Raw genomic sequence first — 15,544 nt, forward strand, 5'->3', positions numbered from 1 at the left:
ATGAGACCCTCAACTCATGTGGGATCACCGCCTTCACATCATCAGTACAATATGGTACCCATTCAAACTAAAACAAATATTATATAATTTTTTATCAAAATAATAATCTAATTATATATAACTATAATCTAAAATTGATTTTTAAACATTAAAATGCATACCTGTGTGCCAGCCTTCTGATCGATTAGCACCCTAATTTTTTTAAATCATCAGGTAGCTCCTGATGATTTTTCCTATCAGTAGACCACCTATTCAAGGAAAAAAATTATTATACGCTGTATAAAATTATTAATATACAAAATCAGTTTTATAATTACTTCAGAAGTAGTGGAAATACGAATGGGTTCTTCACAACGGGACATAAAAAGGGCAATCGATCCATGCCCAAGACTGCAGCAGCAGGAGACATCCGCCGATAGCATTACGCTTGTAGTCAGTGGCTCCACACATTTCCCTGTATAGCAAAGCCAAAACTGTCGAGCTCAGCTAAATGATCCGGCCAGACGAAAGTCGCTAAGATGTCGCAACCACATGCAGTGAACTAGGTTGCGCGATGCCCAAGACTGCAGCAGCAGGAGACATCCGCCGATAGCATTACGCTTGTAGTCAGTGGCTCCACACATTTCCCTGTATAGCAAAGCCAAAACTGTCGAGCTCAGCTAAATGATCCGGCCAGACGAAAGTCGCTAAGATGTCGCAACCACATGCAGTGAACTAGGTTGCGCGATTTGTCCGATATCAGCAACCCTCCTATCAACTGCAGTATGCATGCCCGTGCATACATCTTAACTTCATCCTCAGAGGCATCTGCGCTCAACTCCCGAAAATTGGCATCTAACCAATTTAACGGTATCCTACCTCCGATAAAACTTTCCGGGACACGTCCTAGATTATCCCGGCACAAAGTAGTCCAGGAACCCTACGAGATCCCTGATATCACATCTCCATCCACCGGAAGCCATAGGTGCATAGCAACATCCTCAAGTGTAATCGTGCACTCTCCGCACGGAAGATGAAATGTGTGGGTCTCCGGCCTCCACCGCTCTACTAAGGTAGAAATAAGGTCTGGTTCTATCTTACAGTTACCCTTATATCTACCTATGTAACCAAATCCAGCCTCTATAAATACGGCAAGACACAACTAGGTATCACTAACTTAATATTCCTAATAAAATGATCTAATACACGGTCATTCTCCTAAAATTAAATAATTACACAAATTAATTCTTAATCTAATAATCATGCATTAAATAAATCAACAAATTATTACAAATAATTTAAATTAAATTAAAACGTTAAAATGTTACCGTATCAGCAAGTGTCGAGATATATGATTTCCATCCAAGCGAAGTAGATCTTCCATTATATATCTGCAAAAATTATATTAGTAAAATATTAATAAAGTAAATGCTTAATAAATTAAATACATAATATTAAAAATATTATAAAATATACCTTAAATAGAAAGAGTATTTGAGAGAATATGGTATGATGAAAGTAATAGAGGATGAGGGTATTTATAGGGAGGATTGGGGGTAATTAAAGGTATAGCACGCCCCTTGTAACGCGCCATACCCCACGTGTCAGATAAACAGCTATAGCGCGGATCAGAGGGCGCGCTATACTCACGTGTAAGCCATGTCAGCGTATAGCGCAGTACATGGGGGGCGCTATACCCACGTGACGCCAAATCAGCATATAACGTGGGACAAAGAGCGCGCTTTACTGCTATGGGTGTTAGATCGAGAAATATAATATGACTGGTGTTAGATCAATAAATATGTCGGTCACGGGTGATTTTTCGAGAAAAATGCAGAAAATATTACTTATATTTAATTATTAACATTAATATTATTATTTACCTACGCCTCTCTCTCTCTTCATTATTTGAATAAAATAAATAAAGTCGATTAGAAATTTTAACAATCCGAGTTCTAAGTATGTCTCTCCATCGTGCTACATATATTTATTTGAAGATATTATTGTGTGATTATTCTATTGTTATATTATTGATTAAATAATTTGCTTGTTAGGTTGAATTTATGTGCATATTCGATTCTGATTACGGACTTGTATATGTGTACGCTTATGATGTGATAGGGCACTGTTTTTTTGTTGTTGATCAACTCACATTTTTTTAAAGACATCACATAAAATTGATTTTTGGTCCGAGAAGACTCGTATTGTTTGATGTTAGCAGTTTACACTGAATAGTTGTGCTTACTGGCTCAAATATCCCTGACGTGAACTGTTGTTTGCATATATTTTCATGGAAATGTATAACGTTTAGCAGCTTCAATATACGGTTTAAAAAAATTATCAAAAATATTAATATTTTAAACATTTTTTATAAAACACCGCTTAAAATATTATTTTTTCTATCGAAAATGTTAATATTAGGCGTTACTTAAAATGTTTAATATTTCATGTAAAATATTACCTAAAACATTATTTTTCTATCAACAACAACATAACACTATTCTCATATGCAATGGGGTAAGGGGGAGGTAGGGTAGTGGGCTGCCCCCAACACCAGGATTGAGAACAGCTTCCGTGGAAGACCTCCAGTAGTCAGAAAATTAAAAATAAAGATAAAATGCAATGCATGTATAAATAAATAAATACATAGTTCAACAGTCTTCATATACAGTCTTCATATGCGCGTCTGTAATGAGAATTAATCCCTGCAAATAAATCCATGCTTAAAAATCTCTGCATATAGACAGAAACGTAAGACCCGACTAAATTTAAAAAGAGGAAACCTAGAGAGAATGATACACAATAGTCAACGATAGAAAGCTACGAGAAGGAATAAAGTCAAATGGGTGAAAACCTAAAACTAAGGCAACACTACTCCGCTACCCTAGTTCTAAGCCTTCATAAATTCTAATGACATAAACATATATAAAGTAGAAGTCATGGAAATTATTACAAAGGCATTAAAAAGAAGACATAGATGTTACACCCTATGTCTATGACCCGCACTACTCGGCTACCCTAGTCTTAAGTCTCCATACTTTCCTATCAGAGGTCATGTCCTCAGTAATGGCTAAATCCTTCATATCAGATCTCAAGCAGTCTTCCCACTTCCGCCTTGGTCGTCCTCTCCTCCTGGCACCGTCGACTGTAATCGACTCTACCCTCCTGACCGCATCCAATGGTTGTCGCCTAAGGACATGCCCAAACCACCGTAGTCTTCCCTCCCTCAATTTTTCGAATACATGCACCACCCCCAAGGACATCCTAATAGCAGAGTTTGGTGTCATGTCCCACAGAGTCCTACCACATGCCCATCGAAGCATTCTCATTTCTACGGTCTTCATCCTCCTTACGTGATTCTTTTTGATTGCCCAGGATTCTGATCCATACACATCGTTCAAAACTCCAGTAGAAGCCCTCCATTTTAGCCATCCCGCCTTTATACGATGTGTAATGTCATCATCTACACCCCCATCTTTATGTATCATATACCCTAGGTACTTGAAACATTCCTTTGAGGGGATAACGTGTCCTTCTATGCATACTTCTACATCTTCATCGTTTTGGTTCCCACTGAAGTTTGAACATAAATATTTTATCTTTTCAATATTTATCCTTAGACATTTTTCTTCCAAAGCAGTCTTCCAGGCAGCCAGTCTACTATTCAGCTCAGTTTTTGTTTAAAAACCTATGACAATGTCGTCAGAGAAAAGCATACACAATGGAACACCGTCTAGTGTCCCACAATAGATGTCGTCCATAATCAAGGCGAAGATGTAAGGGCTAAGAGCCGACCCCTGGTGGAGTCCGATTTCCACCGGGAATACCTCGGTTTCGCTAACTGTAGTCCTGACGTAAGTAGTAGATCTACAATACATATCACGAATCGCCCGGATATAAGCAGTTGGGATCCGTCTCGTTTCCAAGGTCTTCCAGATCGTATCGCGGAGAACGCTAACATACACCTCAAGGTCAATGAACGCCAAATGAATATCTCTATTTTTCCCCTTATATTTCTCCATAAGCCGTCGAAGTAGATGAATCGCCTTCGTAGTAGACCTGCCTGACATAAAGCCAAATTGGTTTTCCGAAACCCTAGTAACCTATCTCAACCTAGCCTCTATGACCCTCTCCTATAGCTTCATGGTATGACTGAGTAGTTTAATACATTTGTAGTTGCCATAACGTTGGGGATCTCCTTTATTCTTATAGATTGGTATCACCATAGACTCTCTCCACTCCTCTTGCATGTCATTCACAACTAACTCCCAATATGCACTTTCAATATCTTTTCCAAATTGCACAAGTTCCCTGAATTGATCATTGTAAGCATTTTTCTATCAAATATGTTAATATTAGGCGTTACCTAAAATATTATTTTTTTCTACCGAAAGTTAAGTAGCGAAATTAATATTTCTGGTAAAAAAATGTTTTAGGTAACACTTTACCGAAAATATTAAAAAAATTAACATTTCTGATATGAACTTTCTTTAACCGTATATTAAAGCTGTCGTACGACAAAACTACCCATTTTTTTTGTCAAAGTTATTGTTATGCTTACTATAAAGTTGTTTTATGGCTTAAAGTAAAAATAGGGGTTAACTATATGGATGATAACTTATCTTTATATTTTGTCAACTTTTGGTCACTAATTTTAAAAAATATAAGATATGATCACTTTTATTTTTATTTAATTAAGATATGGTCACTCAAAGCTAACTGCCATTAATAACAGTTAATATTTTGATATATTCATACATTTGATTTCTGTTATTTACATATTCTCTCAATTTAGTCATATTTTTAATAAATTAAAATAAATTATATATTTTTAAATGAAACTAAAAATAAAATATTTTTAAATTAAGTTAATAATAAAATATATTTAATAAGTTGGTATAAAAATATTTTAAGTTAATATATATAAAAGTATATTATATATAATATGGGTCACAGGTACCCGCTCCATAATATTTTTATTTTTTCTTTAAGTAGTATTATTTAAAAAAAAAAAGTTATATAAAAAATTCTAAAATTTAAAACTTAAAAGGCTATAATATGTATAATTGACATATAAAGTTTAAAAATTCAAATTACATAATTGAAATAAAATTTATTAAAATTTAAAATGCATAGATATAATTAAAAGTTTCCAATCAAGTGGTGACACGTGACACTTCATGATTAGAGAGTTGATTTTTTAAATTAAATTAAAATTAGGACTAAATCGATAGAATATATAAATAATATGGACCAAATGTAGAATTATACTAATTTTACTAACTGCCACATCACCACTTTCGTTAACTGTTAATGATTAGTGGTCTGATTGAGTGCATTTAAATAGTTAGGTGGTCTGATTGACAATAATTTAAAAATGGTGGTCAAAATGAAAAGGGGCTATGGTAGGGTGGTCTCTTAACCTTGAGGTCGTGGGATCGAATCTCACAGATGCCATTTCATAATTCGGAGGTCTCTTACGGAAGTTGCTCTCAACCTGGTGTTGGGGGTAGCCTACTATCTTACCTCCCCCTTATTCCATATATATATATATAGGAAAAAGGGACAACCATTTTTTTTCCTGCTTTTTAGATAATTCAAGATATTAGGAATTGATGATTATATTGGTATTCGAACTAATCAGAATCTCATTTGTTTCTTTTAATTTAAATATACAAATTTTATTTTACACTTTGTTAACTTATTTGTGAGATATTTATTATCAATATTTTACTTATTTTATAAATAACAATAATAATTTATAAATTATTTAATTAAGTTTTATTATTTTATAAGAATTAATATTTTTTTTGGTAGCAAAAAGAAACACTGTCAGAACAGCGAATAAAAACCTCAACTTAACTCATTCATATGAATAAGGATAATTTTTGTTTGATTTTTATAAATGTATCGTCACCCGTTTAAATAATTTAATTCGTAATCATTTTTATTTTGTTTTAATTATTAAGTTATCACTTTTGTTTCGTTTTAATTAAGATGTGATCATATATCATAAACAACCGTTAAAGGTTTAACAATTTATGACACGACACATTAATAAAATGGTTTAATTTTTATTTTAACCCGTGAACTTTAGATAAAATTTAATTATGATGATTATAAAATAGTATATGTTTAGATTTTTTTTAATCATTGACAATATAATAAAAGAATAACATTTCTTTTAATAAATGAGATTATTTAATAAGTTTTATGAAAGTTGAGTTTATATGAATTTGGACATATAATTTGTTTCAGAACGAAGTTAAGAGTAAGTAGGGTCCTATTCGTGTGATTGAATAAAAATTGTATATGGTTAATCCTTCTAAAAAGTTAATAATTTAAGTTAAATAATTTTAGATCCTTTGTAATATATATATATTTCAAAACTTAATAATATAAATGAGATTCCTTTTAATTCCTTGGTAAAATAAAAAGTATATTTAAACCCTTGTAAATAAGTGTTTACTTTAGCTTTAAAATTTTATAATTTTATTTTTGACATTTAATAAAAGGGAAAATTATAAAGTTGGTGACTGAACTTTGCTCTTTCTCCTATTTCACTTATTGTACTTTAAATTATTTTAATTTCCTCACTGAACTTAATATATTTAGTTTTTTTGGGTAAGTCAGCTGTTTCCTCGCTAACGGCGTTATAAATGAACTTTTATATAAATGTAAAATGATGTCACTTTTGTGAAAATTTGTTTTTTTAAATGCCATCGTTTTAACGCCGTTAACTATTTAACCGCGGAATGACAAAATAACTCCAATGTATTAAGTTCAATGAAGAAATTGAAAACTTTTAAAGTTCTATGATCAAAATAGGAGAGAGAGTAAAGTGAGTGATGAAATTTGTAATTTACTCCTAATAAAATTCTTAACTTTGTGACTTGATTCGATCGGATATTTACCCATAATCCTTGTAAGATTGATGTGTTCAGGTTATCTAGTAATACATGTATATGTTATCTTCGTATCATACCGTATACCCATATCGAATACATGTATTATATGTTAGTGTTCCCTAAAAATGATGAGGACAAGCATGGATAAAATTAGAAACCAGAATCCAGTGAAGAAAAATCTTATTAAGAACCGATGAAGAGCTCACGTACCCTGTTAGTTTCCCTGCACTATTACGATACACAGAACAAAAAAGGAAACAAAATTATTCCTTCAAGAGCTGGCTGAAGCTATTGAAGAAAAAGAACGTTAAATCTGTTGAATGTATCACCAAGAAAACCTTCCAAATGAGCCTTTGAATTTGATGATGTTGCCTTGACGAGTGGAATATATATATATCGACAAAACCGACTCCTAAAACCCTTCCTTTCTCTTCTTGGGGCATTCGTCGGCTTCCCATATCCAACGCTCGAGAAATGAACATCTATCTTTCGGTTCTCCTTTGTTTCCTCTGGATTGCTATCACCCTCACCGTTGTCATCGTCGATGGGAGATGACACGTAGTACACCCTGAAACTGGGTGCTTGCATGAATGAATCAATGCCATCATCTCTATCCTCCAACTCCTCACTGCTGCTGCTTTCCTATTCGACGCAGGCCTCTTCCTTCTCAACGTTTCCCCTCTTCTTGTGATCAGCACCGTCTCTTCTTCCGGTCGCATCTCGATCGATGGTCAATCGAGTGTATAGCTGCGAGGGGTCTCCTCCTTCGGTGATGTCGAGCTTGGAGATGCCACAACCCATTAGGAAGAGGCTAGGGAGAGAGACCTGCCTGCGGGAAGGAAAATGAAAGGGGTGTGGTTTCTAGCTCGGGTGATTAGTGGGAAGGACTTGCAGGCCTTCTCATGTGGGTGAAAAAAGAACGGAGTTGGCATGAAAAAAGAGGAAAAATCAAATGAGAGATCCGACAACAATTGTGGGTTATATGTTATTGACTGCTAAATTTATCGTAAAAATTTCATGTTGAAAAAGTTTTTTCCCCTTTTTTTAGTTGGAGATTTTTACAGCTGGTTGCTTTAACACTGTTTTTCCAGTTGTTTAATTTGAATTGTGAAGATGGTCACCTCAATTTGGATCAATACCAATTGATTTAGGGTCATATGGTTGTCCCTTGTTTACATATGTAATGGGATAAGGAGGAGGTAAGATTAGATAGTAGGCTGCCCCCAACATCAGGATGAGATGCAGCTTCCGTAGAAGACCTTCGAATTATGAAATGCCCTCCGCGAGATTCGATCTCACGACCTCAAGGTTAAGAACCTTGTACTCTACCAACTGAGCTGGATAGTCATTTCAAAATGGTTGTCTCTTGTTCCCATATGTAATGGGGTAAATGAGAGGTAAGATAATAGGCTTACCCCAACACTAGGTTGAGAGCAGCTTCCGTAAGAGACCTTCGAATTATGAAATGCCCTCCATGAGACTCGATCACACGACCTCAAGGTTAAGAACCTTATGCTCTACCAACTGAGCTGGATGGCCATTTAAGGTCATATGTTTTTTCAATTCAATGCATGCATGGTGGGTGGATGATGGTCACGGTGCTGTCCTCAAGTTGTACATTACATGTGCGGTAGACATTGTGATGTGAGTAGTCATTGACCATTGGGTCCTACCCAGAGAAACCGAAGATAATATATCTTGTAAAAGAGGGAGATTGCACGCTTCTCATCATCTTTGATGAAACAACTTCCTCTCATCATATCTAGAACTAAATGTTATATCGTCTTCGAATTTCTTTTGTAAATAGTATTTATATTGTCATATATTTATCGAATTCATCATTAAAATATTTTTATTTATGTGAAAAGAATTTTTATACACATCAAAATCTCTAAAGTTTTATATTTTTTTATCAATTATGATGATAGAATTATATACTTTGTCAAAAATTAAATCTTCATATTTATTGATCATATTAATTTGGAGATAACAATCATGACTTTAAGACGAGGCAAACACTGAGAACTAATATATAAACAGTCATGCATAACTGTAGAGAGGATACTCTCTCCTTTCTGTCACAAACTCATTCTTAATAAATCTTATTATTCATTACAATCTTCAGATTATCCAATCTCCATCTCCTTTGCAAAACGATCGATCACGACCATCTTAGTAAACTCTTTCGTCGACATTAAGCAATCCATTTCCTTGTTGTTTATAATGTCTCAAACTGCGTGCTTGCGGTCGCTTTAGTTTTCTCCCTTTTTTGTAAGCATCTTTTCATTTGGATAATTTGATAGGAAAACTGAGTAGGTTAGGTAAAACAACTAAAATTACAAACACATTAATACAAGCAGGACCATTTCTTAGCCGTAACACAAAATTCAAACAGAAAGGCATCATTGGCATGGAATTAAAAGATAGTAAGAGGATCTCTTCGACTTTAAGCCAAAAGAAAAATGAGAATAATTACAAAAGCCTAAAAAAAGTAGCACAGATTCGATACATGGAAGCCTATTTTACAGGGGCATTGAATTCTTCTGATGTAGCCGTGTAGGGTAGAATATCAGCCCCCATGTGCCTCCAATCACCATTGACACGATGCTATGCTATGATTATATTACTGCACAACCCTTCTTTCCTCGGATGCTCTCCATTTCATATGCATTTGTTTCATAGTATTTATCTACTTTTGATCATCTTTTCACTTGCAAAAGCTTAGATACCGAAGCAATAATTCGTGCCACCACTTTCCCTGTCACTATGATTGTTTTCTTCCTCGTTTGAGCTTGGTGAAGTAGGTTGAGGAGGACCAGACACGGAGCTGTCTTCCACTGTAAAATCGATCCAACAATGCATGTTAACTGCACTAGTTGTCTTGTTAGAAACCAGTCGTTTTTTAGCTCTTTTGTGTCTCTTCCCCTGAAACAGTCGGAAAACTAACCAATCTCCAATGGTTATCTGCAAATATGGGAAAACCCCATTGTTAAGATGATGATTTTAATCGATTCTGTTTCGTTTACTGGTACTTTTATTTGTTGTTGAATCACCTGAGGTGAATCAAGAGTTGCAACAGAGTCAACCAGGCGATATTGGTGCACCAGCCATCGATTCTCGGTCCCATTAGAACACTTGCCTTCACAGAAGATGAAAGCTTTTCTCATCCCAACTACTACATTGGTTGTTCCAGAAGCTAAAATTTGTTTCTCTTTGCCTATGGGCTTCCAGTAACCAGAACCATCTACTCTCTTGCATTTTTTGGTACTGTCACTATCTTTTCTGGTGCTAAAAAAGTACTTATTTTCTTTCCAATCCCCTGAAAATAAACGGAAAAAATGGATCAAAGGGTTTCAATTTTCAAAGAAGAATTGAAAGTTTTTGTAACTTTGAGAATCTGGTCCGAGCAAAAAAACCTGGCAAGCTCCAAGGATCAGTCTGGAGAACATCGAACTCGGGAATGACAGAAGCAGGTAAAGGGAGACATAATGCTTTTCTCTTCAAGTAATGAACCACAAGCTCTTCATCTGTGGGTTGGAATCTGAAGCCGATGGGCATTTTGATCCCTCCATTTACAACAGAGAGAATAAACAAAAGGGAAACGGGACTTGTGTGGGTTTTATGGGCTTATAGGGACTGGGAGTTTCCTTTATAGAGAGAGTAAATGGCAATCGGCAAAGTGCAAACAAACTCCTTAAATTAGCGTCTCTCGTTACAACCCCATTGCTTGCTTTACGCCGAAGGGTGGTTTCTTAGACAAACGTGTAAGAAAACAACGTCGTCCCCTTGTAAAGTGAGCCCCACGTGTGCCTCTTTCCTGCTGGTTCTTCTATTTCCATGGGACATGAGAAAGGTCCAAACTAGTTTTGGATAATAGAGTGCGTTTGTATTTGTGTATCGTCAATCACTTTCTGTGTCCAACTTGCTGCGTCCAAAATAAGCATGGTTGTCGCTTCCCCACGTGATTCCAACTTATCCCATGCTTGTTTTGTTACAACGCAATCGTGTGGGTGAACATAAAAATTGGCCTGTTCCCGCCCCTTTCCTACACCGGAAGCAAATTCCGTATTAACATTTATGAACATGTTTGGAAGGTTTAGCGAAACTCGGTTGCCTGTTGTAATTAACTGATCATAATATTGATTGAGTTTTAATCCAATCAATATTATTATAATATATAAGATGATATATTTAAGGACGAGTCTGTCACGTTTGACGAACCACTGAACATTATTAATGATTAGTATAATTGAACATTATTAATTTAATTTATAAAAAATTTAAATTATGAAAGATTTAATGTATAATTATAAATTAGTTAAAATTTTAAATGTAAATTATTTAAAATAAAATATTAATTACATTATTTTTCATAAATTTTTTAACAATAATTGGATCAAATATCAATCTTTAAATTAAAAACCCCTAAATATTTAAGGGTTGATATTTTATCCAATTATTATTAAAAGAATATTATAAAAGATGATGTAATTAATATTTTATTTTAAATAATTTACCTTAGATTTTTTATAATTTATAATTACACGTTGAGTCTTTTAGAAATTTAAAATTTTATAAATTAAATTAATAATTCTCAACAATACTTAACGTTAGTGGCGTTCAGCGATACTCGTAAAACATTATAAAATTTTACTAGATTTAAACATATCTATGTGCGGTTTATTATCTTCTGATAAACATATTTATATATGGTTTATTATCTTTGGATTTATAAACGATCAATCAATATAACCTTTAGTTAAGGGTAAATTATATAAATTGTCTTTCAACTTTATTTTTTTTCTTATTTTAGTCACTAAACTTTAATTTTTTTCAATTTATAACTCAAAATTAGAGATTATTTTTTGATAACTCATTTGTTATCTCTCGAAACTATGTTGACTTCCTTTTTTTTGGTTAATTTTTTTACCCATGTAAATGATCAACTCATATTCCAATTATTGCTCGTTCTGATCAATTTTGACACCGCGTATCACTCTCGACGACTTTCATACCCTAAAATGTTTAAATCATTGTATTACAATCTTCTAAATCTGAATTCGACCACTGTTTCATCTGGACCCCAAGACCACCACTATTTCATCAAATACCAATGATTAATTCAAAAAATCTTTTTTCTTATTTTATTTAAATAAATTTTAAATAAATATGATATTAATTTCATTTCCTTTAGTTTGGAATTTAATCATATTGTTGAAAAGCTTTAATTTAATTTTAAATTTAATTCGAATAAATTTATATAACTCAACTTTTATTTCGTTTATCTCAATTAAAAAAGATCGATTTAAGTTAGATTAACAAAATAGAACTTATCAATTCAATAAACTCAAAAAAAATACTCAATCAAATCAAATGCACACCTGCATTGCCAATAGCAAAAATTAATACTCCATGCATTTTTTTATTGTAAATTCATGAAGATTAAGTCATCAAATTTTCACAGTTCAGAATTCGTGAAGTGATCTAGTGGTTAAGAAAAAATTATTCTTCTTAGAGGTTTTGATCTTCTGGGTTCGGGCAGCTACATGTCTGTAGCGTGTGTGCATTGACAATATGCTAATTTTTTTTAACAAATATTACTTATAATCATCACGTATTACTAAAAAAAATTACAATTGAAAAATTAATGACAAAACAAAGCAAAATTATCAGTCATGGATACTCAAGAACAAAAAGGAAATAATAACTTAAATAATAATGGCAATCCTTGATGAGCACAAGACCAGTTTGAACACACTAATCTTGATATCTTAATTTCTCGAGAACTGGCCATGTTTGTGCACAGACTCATAGACATAGACAGGGACCCTTTCTGTCCCTATATGTAAGTCATATAGGGAATTTGACATAACTGACATCTTTTTTTTTTAATTTTTTCTTTTTGATACCGTTTGATCAATATTTTCAGAAGTAGCACTCTTTCTGCTGAGTTGGCAAAGGCGCATCCCCGGGGACGCGCTTTACCCGTGTTTTCGTTGAGTTGGATGCCACGTGTAGAAGGCGCATCCCCGGGGACGCGCCTTTGCCAACTCACGGGACGCGCCTTCCATTAAATGTCATAAATGCCCTCATCCGTTTTTCCTAACTACCCCTCCTCCTCCCCTATATAAACCCCCTCAACCCTCCCCCATTCTTCACACCAAAATCATCTTCTCTTCTCTTATATAACTCAAATTCTCCAACTATTTGAGTTTTAAATTTGTTATTAGTGGTAAAAAATTTATTTTTATGTTAGTATTTTTTTTAAATAGTTATTATTTTTTATATTAATATATTTATGTAAATATTATATTTTTATTAAAATAATATTTATAATTATTATTTATTTAGAATTATTAATTTTTTGCTAATTATATTGTTTTGTCTACAGTTATAATGGAAAACGAAATGCTGTTGCGATTGGATATTGATCATCTCCAGACATTTTAGCGATATGGTAATATTTTTTATAATTAATGTTAATATTTAAATTTATTTTTATTTTAAAGTTATTATGAATTTATATTAATTTTTATTTTTTATAATGTATTATTTAGGATGCTGATCGTATTTTAGAGACTTTTATTAAAAATCCACGAATACCGACACCGGACGTATTTTGCCATATTTGGCTTCTGCCGGGTTCGGGTATATTGCAACAATTATAGGCGGTTGCAAACTCGAACCTGTCCTAATTTCTGGACTGATTGAGAGGTGAGGCCCGAGACACACACTTTTCACCTTCCATGTGGAAGGCGACAATTACATTGGAGGATGTCTCTATGCATCTGGGCTTCCCGTCGACGGAAATATGATGTGTGGTATGGCGGATGGTGATTGGCAATCAATGTGCATTGATTATCTTGGAGCTGCTCCGCCAGAGTTTAATGGAGGTAGAATAGCTTTATCTTGGTTGAAAGCTAATTTTGAGGTTTTAAATGAAAATGCTTCAGAGGATCAAGCAAAGGCATGTGCTCGGGCATATATTCTACGAATAATTGGAGGAATATTGATGCCCGACAATCTCGCAACCAGGTGCATTGTATGTGGTTGCGGCATCTGATCGATTTTGATGAAGCTGGAAGATATAGTTGGGGTGCTGCAGTTTTGGCATTTCTCTTTAGAGAAATGTGTCGGGCGACGAATTAAGAAAACTGCTATCGGTGGATGTCTTCTGCTTCTACAATCATGGGCGTGGTTCCGCAGCCTTTCTATGCCCGATCGTGAATGAACCATACTATTACCCTTATTGTTTAGAGTAATTTTCGAACTAAATTTTGATTTAAATATTTTCAATTAAATAGGGTGATATTTAGTGTGAATGAACCATACGTATTACCCTTATTGTTGAGGTAATTTTCGAACTAAATTTTGATTTAAATATTTTCAATTAAATAGGGTGATATTTAGTTTATATTATATTTCATAGGTGGTCGATGAAAAGGACCATAAAAGTATACCTACTGGTTAGAGGAAATTCGTTTACTTATTGATACAAAAGCTGGGTCTGAGGTATGTTTTTAAATTTGTTTAATTATTAATTTTAATTTAAAATGTTAGATAATTAGAATATTTTATTTATTTGAATTGTATTTATATTTCAGTTTCAGTGGATACCTTATGCGAGCGATGAAGTGAAAGCTTGCATCCCACCCCACCTTAGTGGGTCATTAGAGGTATGGATATCGGTTATACCTCTTATATGTTATGCTATTATTGAGTGGCATCCAGTTGATCGCGTGCTCCGTCAGTATGGTTGTACGCAATATATTCCTGGAGCTCCTAGAATTTAGACGACGTGCATAACATAGATAGACGAGGGAAGAAAGATGTTAACTGGGTGGTGAGACACAGAGATTGGATTGCGCTTTGGGAGAACCGATATACACTGGTGGCCCCTCGACAATATTACGCTGAAACTGGTCATATGGTTACGGATAACTATATGGACTGGTTTAATGAAAATGGGAAGCCGTTTCCGGAAGCACGAGGGTTAACATTCCTAGGCGCCGAGAAAGACGTCAACCGTCTCAATATCATCATCCCCCGACACGTGGACGGAGAGAATGCGCTACCGGTTCTGCATCAGTCCCACCACAACATCCTTATTCGTCGATGCCGCAGGGGTACATGCCCAGCCCTCCACTTCATATGCCAAACCCACCAGTTTATATGCCATCTCCGCAGGGTTACATTCCGAGCCCGCAGGGTTACATTCTGAGGCTGCAGGGTTACATTCCGAGCCCGCAGGGTTACATACCTAGCCCGCAGGGTTTTATACCATATGGAGGTGCATATACGACTATGTTTAATGATCCAGCATATGGTTCATATGCATCTTATTTGGCTGGTGGTGCTTCTCCGCAGACACCTCAATCTCCATCTGGATCACAGACATTGATGCCAATGTTTCCACAGTTTTCACAGTTCCCTGGGAGCGGTGGGATTGTTACTAGCACTCCTCCAGGGTCGTTATTTTATACAGGCCCTTCAGCCCCTTCAGCGTCATCTACACCAAATGAAGAAAATGTTGCTGATGATGATAGTGAAGATGAGGAGACTGAAGAACAAGTTCCACGAAGAAATCCTCCACGAAATAGACAACCACCGCCATATGGAACTCATTCGAGAAGACGACATCGGTGATCCAGTTATAT

At 34.6% G+C, this 15,544-nt stretch overlaps 1 protein-coding gene across 2 annotated transcripts; it reads right to left on the reverse strand.

Moving 5' to 3' along the window:
- Nucleotides 1–9,303: 9,303 nt before the first annotated feature.
- Nucleotides 9,304–10,460, reverse strand: LOC120185658 (NAC domain-containing protein 41-like). 2 transcript variants are annotated; one of them, XM_039189825.1, is made up of 3 exons: nt 10,304–10,460; nt 9,941–10,206; nt 9,304–9,851 (listed from the first exon to the last, which is right to left on the reverse strand). In XM_039189825.1, the coding sequence occupies exons 1-3, from the start codon at nt 10,443–10,445 to the stop codon at nt 9,609–9,611; spliced, it is 651 nt and encodes a 216-aa protein (XP_039045756.1). In that variant the 5' UTR covers nt 10,446–10,460; the 3' UTR covers nt 9,304–9,608. The 2 variants fall into 2 exon arrangements, with proteins under 2 accessions (XP_039045756.1, XP_039045755.1); XM_039189824.1 differs by having other exon boundaries at nt 9,941–10,209.
- Between the last annotated feature and the right edge of the window lie 5,084 nt (nt 10,461–15,544).

Source organism: Hibiscus syriacus, unplaced genomic scaffold, assembly GCF_006381635.1.
Source record: "Hibiscus syriacus cultivar Baekdansim isolate YM2019G1 unplaced genomic scaffold, ASM638163v2 tig00113124_pilon, whole genome shotgun sequence".
Taxonomy (NCBI): Eukaryota; Viridiplantae; Streptophyta; class Magnoliopsida; order Malvales; family Malvaceae; genus Hibiscus; species Hibiscus syriacus.